Source organism: Charadrius vociferus, unplaced genomic scaffold (genome assembly GCF_000708025.1).
Source record: "Charadrius vociferus isolate BGI_N301 unplaced genomic scaffold, ASM70802v2 scaffold43, whole genome shotgun sequence".
Classification (NCBI taxonomy): domain Eukaryota; kingdom Metazoa; phylum Chordata; class Aves; order Charadriiformes; family Charadriidae; genus Charadrius; species Charadrius vociferus.
The window spans coordinates 4,911,470-4,919,885 of NW_009648043.1; the positions used below are offsets into that span (position 1 = coordinate 4,911,470).

Sequence of the window (8,416 nt, forward strand, 5' to 3'; positions counted from 1 at the left end):
GATGTATATGCTCACACATGAATGTGGATCAATGAATAACTGCAAATGGACATGCCACAGCCTGACAGGATGGCGTGTTATGGTTGCTAAATTTACCAGTAATCAGTGGTTCTTTAAGCTACATCACCTCCAAAGCAGTCCCCATCTGAAGCTGAAGGAAGCAAGCCAAAACTTTGACGGTAATTAGAGTTCTTCATCTTCTCCTCCCTGCATGAGGGAGGTGCATGTTGGCAGTGGGGTCTGTCAGCCTGCTCCGGTTTCCCAGCCGCTGACCAGCCAGCTTGGTTGGGTGACTGTGCAGGACGAGTAGGAGAGCAGAGCTACCAGAGCTGTATAGTTAGCAGAGCAGAAAGCAAAGACCCTCAATGGCTCCAAAAGCAGCCATGATGCCAACCAGCAAGGCTGCCTGCTTCCCAAGGGGTTGGAGCAAGACGAGAAGCCCTCTCCCATCACCTGCCTGAGGAGGACCACTGTGGGGTGACAGCTGCCAGCACCGCTCTCAGAGCTCACAAGTCACTCACCTAAACGTATATACATTTTGCTGGTTGGCTGACACTCTGGGAAAATGACCCATTGACCGGCAATTGCAGAGATTTTCAGTCAAACAGTACCTTTGGAACTGATGGCACAAAACTGCCACTGGAAATACTGATACCTCCAGAAGTAAAATGAATAAAATTAGGCCTTGAAATACCGAAATATGCTTTTTTTTTTTAAAGCATGCACTGATGTATAACTCTACAGTCTTCAGATTGCCTATGCAGAAGCAGTGGGGTCAGTGAGTTGCAGTGAATGCAGATCTGGGCACAGTGCTGCTGCTCACAGAAAATGCCATTTGACTTCAGCAAAAGCTGCAGTAAACAGTTTGCAATCTCTGGTCAACATGAAAACTTTCCTTATTGCCATATATTAAATCATCCATCCCCAAAACAAAGAGGCTCTGTGCTGTTTTTTAACCTTCTACATGGATGAATCGTTGTACAGGTTTATTCGTTTACTCAAGTAAATTTTCCACTGTTGCTGCAGAAGCTTTATCTGTTGAACGTATGAGTAAAACATGAGTTAAGAGTAAAGGAGCTGGTAAAAAAGAGGGGGCTGCTTTCAAAATCTTTAATGTCTGAAGCAATTCCAGGAGTGGAAAATGAAGAAAACAGAATTAAAGTATTTAATCAACAATGCCTTTTCACAGAATCATAGAATGGTAATTCCCTTCATAATAAAAACTTGCTAAGGAGCAGAAGTCTTAGTGGCACCATTTCTTATTTCCTTGCACTGCCTCAGAAGACGCTAGTGTGCAGTATAAAGCAGAAGAAGCTGCATGGCCCCTAAGAGGAAGACATAAAACTGCTGTTTTCTTGATCTACTGAACAGAATGTGAACCCAGCGTTCCATTAGCCTTTGGTCAGGCACTTCACAAAATATTCCTGTCCAGCCCTGGTAACACTGACACATGAATCTCTGCCTCATGGCTTCAATGCTCTCCAGGCTGGGTTCACCAGTCACCTGGAACCTGGGGCCCCTCCCTGAGTGACGGGATCGGATCTTAAAGTTAGTAGGTGACAAATGGAGGTAAGCAGAAGAGTCGCTGTTCTTGCGGATACATCTTCCATTCTTCTTGCACAGGACTTTGCTACAGAGTTTGGCTGCTGAGGTCACGTTGATGACGTAATGTCCTAAGGGTCCATCAATGTACCTTTTCACAGTTGAACAACTCTCCTGTACATAATAAAAGACCATGACACATTTCTCAGTAGCTAGCATTACCTGCAAATTTCTTATATCTAAGAAGATGTTAGTACAAAACTGTTCTTGGCTAAAGTAACCTGTTGAGATCAATCTTGCTGGATTTATATACTGAGTAATCTATTGGTTTAAGAGAGCTTACTTCCAAGGGTAAGATTAGCCAAATACTAACCTTTACCATATTGTCTGTTTGGGTGCTTGGAAGCAACTTATAGTATTGGACTAGGGAAGAGTCCTAGTAAACAGAAAAAGAGTTTATATGCTAATATGAGACTAACTAGTTCCTTAAGTAACTGCTGGTAACTGCTGACAAGGAGCAGCGCATGGGACTAGTAGGTTTTAAGGCACACAGTAAGTCAACTCTGTGGGCCTGATCTCTGCAACTCCTTCAGTTTACAGGGAGCCACATCCCTTTCAGAAACCAGCACAGAGGTTGCCGCAATTGCGGCTATAAAGATCCAGCTCAGATTTCCCTCTTCCTCTGCCCAAATCTGTGATGCTTTGCCGGAGATTTCAGGAGGAGGAGAGCAGACTGCATGAAAAGCAGAGTGGGCACCAAAGCCCAGCCCAGGTTTGGGAGCGGGGACAAGCCTGCCCTGCCTCCCGTGAAACCCCAGTGCAGCCTCCTGCCTCCTCCATCACTTCAAGAAGGGTTATTTGTAAAAGCCTGAAGAACCTGGGAGGGCTAGGCCTTTTCTTGTGGCAACATTATTTCCCATGTGTCATTTCAAGACTAGTGACCAGAGAAAATACCACCCCCCTCCAGACTGTATTCCTTCTCTGTGGAGGTGTATAAACCGCCATAGCTACAAAGTAGAACACTGCAAAACAAGCTGTGCTCATATTTGTATGTCATTACTTCAAAACCTGTCTTTCTTCTCACCTGGACTCATTATTCCACGACGCTACAAACGACCTGCCCAAAGCAATGTGCTCTGAAGCAATGGGACTTCTCAGCCTTACAAAAGTATAGAACTAATGAGACCAGAAAGTAGTACTGAGCCATCATCCTCAGTTTCTGGCTGACGACATTGATAAAGATAGATAGGTGCTAGGGAGGGTGTGGTGGCAGAGAAGAGGTACTGAGGTGGTTCGTTAATAGTAATAAACCAAAACAACCTACCTTTGAGCTGGCGTATTGCATACTGCCCCAGAGAACAACTCCAGCTGCTCCCAAAGCCGCACTTTCACCGATGGTATTGACCAGATCCATCTGAAAAAGAAGTCCAAAACCAGATATCAGGAAACCAAAGATATAAAAATAAAAAAGGACCGGGATATAGGCATCACTTTTTTTTTTTTTCCCCCCAAAGGAAACATCGGTCCTGTGGTATATTCTTCACAATAAAATTGCTATTCAGTTTAGAAAGCTTTTCTGTGTATCTCCAAATGTTTGCATAGGTTGCATTCATGAGTGTGACTACTAAGTAATGAAATCATTATAGTTTATTCACAAAGGGTCCTCCAACCAAACTGGTGGAGTAAGAATTGAATGAGCTGTTTTATCTACCAGTCTTTGAATGATTATCATACCTACATAGGCACCATGTTTGGCAAGTGATGATGATAAGTATGATCACAAATCACCGTATCACCCTTACAGCATCTAAATGCAGTCGATAGGCTTTAGGCAGCTGTCTAACTTGTGCTGCTTTAGCCATGCCAATACAGTTACGGAGCTGCTGTTCCTACCAGAGTGAATGACATTATTCCAGGAAACGTATATTTGAAAAATGAGCCTCTCCCAGTGCTACATAATGCCAAATGGGGGGAAAAAACCCACACATTTGCATACTGACTTAAATGTCTGCTTTTAGAGATGCACCAATAAGCAGTGGAGTTGTAGCAATAGCAGAAACCAGAGCACAGACTGTGTGTGGAACAGGAGTCACTGATGCCTTGCCAACAACACAGCAACATACCTTGTGTCTTAAAGCCACTCCCTGAGACCATCAATACTGTGTCTAGAGAAATGCAATTAAATCTTAGAAAATATGGAGGAAAGATCTTCTTCCACCCCCAAATGTCAAGGCATGATCAACTACATCTAAAACCATCCCCATCAACAATAATTGATTAGAAAGTAATTCCTGATCACTGTTTGTAATAACATAACAATATGTCTCAGTTTTATGAAGAAACAGCAAATTCCCTTAAAAAGTTAGTAATGGTCTTTGACAGAATCTTTTCACCTTTTTTAGGAGAAAAAAAATCCAAAAGACCAGCCAAATTATCACAGTATGGTGGTGGCACCTTAGAACACAAAATGGTAGAGTGGAAGAACCATGTGATTATTTTTAATTAGTACTAAATAATTTATTTCACTGTGTAAGTGGGCCTGTTGATGTACCAATGCGTAGTTAAGGAGTCCCCATTCCTGAAACATTTGTGGCCCAATAGATATAAAAGAAGGCACAAATAAATACCTTGGAAAGGGAGAATCTGCTGAAGGGTTGAAGACAATTACAGGGAAGTCAGAGCGAGCAGTGACTTTGACCCTTAACCGAAGGTTGGATGAAAAGGTGCTGGAAAACCTGCAGAAGTCTGAAAGAGTGGAGTTTGCCTATTGGCTTTTAGTGTAGGGTTCAGAGTGATATAAAATGTAATTGGTCTCACCTGAAGTTTGTGTTGCTGCTGATCGTCCAAGCAGTATTTTAGAGAATGTCATTACTCTTAAAAGCATGTTATCCAGTGCTAGTTTTGTAAAAGGATGGTGGTGTGGGCTGCAGGTGTTACTTTCATGTGGGAAATTGTGGTTGGGCTTTTTTTTCCTATGGGAATTAATTTATCAGTAAAAAAAAAAAAAAAGTATGTGAATTAAGGATAAAAATATCAAATGTTAAAAGAATGTGAAATACAGCCTGACCTCTTGGTAATGAGGGCTCCCAGTCTTTCCTCATCTGCAGAGCATTTTATGACAATTGCCCCGATACAAAGGCTGGACTGTGATTCTACGTTAGCCACATGATGGTTGAGTGATTTAGCACTAACACAGTTCAGAACTCATTAACAAATTAATGGAACCTTTTCAGACAGCCAAAATAAATGATCAATACATATTTAGCATTGCTGGATTACCTGAGCAAACCCTGAAATAAACATTTTGTAAGTAATCTGCTTTAGGAGTTAGGGTGCTTGATCAGGAGTCAGTAAATCCAGTTTTTATCCCCTCATATTCTACATCTTTCTTTTGTTACTTTTTGAAATTGTTTTGATTCAGATCCACAAAGGGATTTCACCACTTCGTGTCTAATTCATATGGATATAAAATAATTGAAACCAAGAGTGTGACCCTTAAAGTCCAGCTAGCCCTCCAGGTGTCCGGGTGTGTGAAGTCCAATGACACTGATCACTTCACAACTGAAGTTCCCGACGCACCTATACTTCCACTTTCCCACACACCTAGAATCACCACCTTGCCAATGCCGAGAAACTCAGCACTTTCCTCAGGGTGAGGCCAAAGTCTGGCATTTGATTGGAAGGTATATTCCCCTAGGGATGCTTAAAGGACTCAGCGTCTGCACTGGTGTTGGATGCTGGCGCAAACAGCAGCTCACTGCAAAAAAAATTGTACGGGATTTCGTTTAAACACTCTCCTTCCACCTTACCTTTCCCCTTTTTGTATTCCTTAAAACAAAGGTCGAGTGCTAAGAGCCCTCCCCAGGAGGAAAGAATTTGAAAGACATGGGCTGATTTTTTTTCTGTTCCCCCATGCTATAAAGATACATCATCTCCAGCTAACCCTCCAGCGGGGGTTATCTTCTCCATGAGGTTACAGCCAACATTTAGAGGGGTGCCATTTCTCTTTCTGATGCCATTTCACTTTGCACCAGTTCAATGAATGTTCAAAGGAGAGCAAGAGAAACAAGTGGGAACCTGAATACAGTTTATGATGAATTCAGCTTAACAATTAAGTAACTTGCCCACAAGGAAAGAAGTAAGGTTTCTGAGTGTCATTTCTAGGCATAGTTATGTCTTTTACTGAATGACTGATTGATGTTCAGTACCTCAAAAGCCATCAGCACAGACGGGCTCTTCCCTGAATAACCCATGAACAGGACGTTGCACCATCTCTTTTATTTTTGCGCTCTCATGCACTTGTTCTTTTGGTTTGGTGATTCCCTAACTCTTTCCTGGTGTGTTGGATTCATCCTGAGCAGGCTGAGAAGTGAGCCAAGAGCTCCCATGCCAGAGTTGGGTGCTCTGACCACCAGATGGTCACACAGAGAGGGAGGCACAACCACCCCCCTCCCCTGCCGCAGGCAGGGCTAGAAAATAGAAGTTTCACCCCCCAATTTAGGTATTTTGAGAAAAGGAAAGATAAGTGCTTCTCATAATGGCAAATCAGGAACAGAGATAGGGAGGTGTCTCCATGAAGCCCTGAATAAGGCGCACGAGCTCTACCGGCGGTCTTAGACACAGCAGTCCTGGTTTTGTGATTGAACCTAGTGATGGTGCTCACACAGCACAGCCTGGCATTAGTGTGGGCTCACTGCCATGGCTCTGCCGTGTGAGTGTAAGAAGTACCTCATACGGAAGAAAACATGCAAGTTTAAAAAATTTTAGATGTAATTTTAAATATGAGCTTCTTGGTATTTCTCTAGGTGGGCAATCTTATTTTATTCCTTGTATCAAAACCTCATCCATCCGTGTGAGAGGACTGTCCTGAACAGGTAACTTTGTGGATCAGCTGCCACTTAGGCGCCTGGTATCTCTCTGAGTGACAAACAAGTCAACAAAGCCTCTTCCCTTCCGATGCTCGTTCTCGTTCAAGCTTTTGGGGGCAGTGTGCAACAACCAAAGATCCTCAAGATTATGCTGGGCTATGTCCCAGCAGATAGCTGATTTCAGGCAGAGAGGAAGAGACTCTAGCTCCTATCAATGTTTTTCTGTATTTTGATCAGCCAAGTCACTGCATTGGACACTAAAAAAATAGGAGGCGAGCTGAGGCATTTCAGTTTTGGAGCTTGAGAAGAAACAGGACAGTAAGTTCTAGTTACATGTTGAGGAAAGAAAAATAAGTACATCTGTAATCTTTCCTTTAAATTTTGAACAGTCTTAGTTATAGACATGCTTTTTCTGTATTCAGGAATGGTAGCACAAGCCTGGCATGGTTGCAGGGAACGGTGTCTGTACACACACACACCTGGTCATCAGGGAAGACTATCTGTAGGTGAACGAGAGAATTGTTATCCATTATTCATTATTTGCTAGTTGTCATCCTGCGTTATTAATGACTTCAGCCATCTAGTCAGGAAGCACAGATGCTACTGTGTAACTTCCCTCTCCCACATGCTTAGTAGTGAATCCTCAAGGCAGATAGTTTCGAAATACCCTACAGATGGCAAACTGCTTATACACATTTCTAGCAAATAAAGAAACCTTTCATAATGATTGGGATCCCAATCCAGAACTTGTAAATTGTTTCCAAGAAATAAAGCAGGACGAATTTCTCAGATACCTTATGCTCAACTCACCTGATTTCCAGGTGCAGCCAGGGTGAAAGGTACAGCACACATAGCTACAGCATCCGTTTGGGACCTGGGTCTTTCACCTTTCTGAAGGTCTGCCAGACCTGTGTCTCTCCCTCAGTGATTCTGACTCACAACCATTCTTTCTATTTCCTTCCACTGTGATATTTACTGGGTTTTTTCATAGTGTGTACAGAAGGGCTTACACACAAGGCTGAACGTGTCAACAATTATTTCTGTTGGACCAGAATGCCACAGCTCTTGCACAGCTTGGTGGAGCAGAAGAATGGTTCTCCTGGCACAGTCCCTGTCAGAGCTCAAGTATCTACTAGCCTGATATCCCAATTTTTCTATGGCCATTTAGCCTGGGTGTCATTGTACTACACTAACACCCTTCCTTGTCACATTCACACACATTGTTGCTGGAGCTCAGAGGTTTCATGCCTTGTTTGTGGGTTTGTGAGCACCACTGAGGGGCACGTCATGGGTCAAATGAGAAGCTCCAGTCTAGTATAAAATCTGAGGACAGAAAAACATATTTAAAATGTCTTGGTGGCTTCAGGGCTATGAAGGAAAACAAGAACATTCTTTTCCTGATCGTTCTTATTTAAAATTTTCTTAAGGGCAACCCTGCAAGTTCCCAGCAGTCCCAAGCTGTTTGCACAGATGATGTGTGCAGTCTGGAGACACGTCAAGCCCTGTCCCCATGGCTGCCTACAGAGCTGGGTACTGTCCTAATTAGAAAATATGTACTGGAGCGTGACCTAGAGATGTTTCTCTGGCTATGCAGGGGTCTTCCCTGGCTGCAGAGTTGTAGTGATCTTTAAAGCATCCAAAAGTAAATGGCTACTTGCAATTGAAAAACAGTCCTGTGAGTTAGAGAGCATAACTTAAGAGGGACGTCACTCCAAATTACCACTGTACTGTTCAGAAAACAGCTTAAGGTAAAAGAGTAACTTTATTCCACCATAGATTTTCAACTCTTGCATAACTGGTAACAGCAGGTTAGTTTTCATAGCTTTCAGTAATATTTGTGGTATTTTTATATCAATCAAGGGACTAATTTATAGGGACTATTATAAAAAGGTATTATTACAGCCTGCATTTGAGGAATGCTCATTTAGTTCACAGACTGAGTTCTTCAGTGAAGGTGTTCTGGGTGAAATCCTGCCTGTACCAACTCCAGTGGCTCTGTGCCTTCA

At 42.8% G+C, this 8,416-nt stretch overlaps 1 protein-coding gene across 1 annotated transcript in view; it reads right to left on the reverse strand.

Moving 5' to 3' along the window:
• Window positions 1–1,287: 1,287 nt before the first annotated feature.
• The window catches only part of LOC104285263 (hyaluronidase-1-like), a 9,407-nt gene continuing 2,278 nt past the window's right edge, over window positions 1,288–8,416 (reverse strand). The window contains exons 2-3 of the mRNA XM_009883691.1: window positions 2,867–2,956; window positions 1,288–1,716 (exon numbers count right to left, since the gene is read on the reverse strand). Coding sequence (XP_009881993.1) covers window positions 1,288–1,716; window positions 2,867–2,956 — 519 coding nt within the window. The remainder of the gene's footprint in view (window positions 1,717–2,866; window positions 2,957–8,416) is intronic.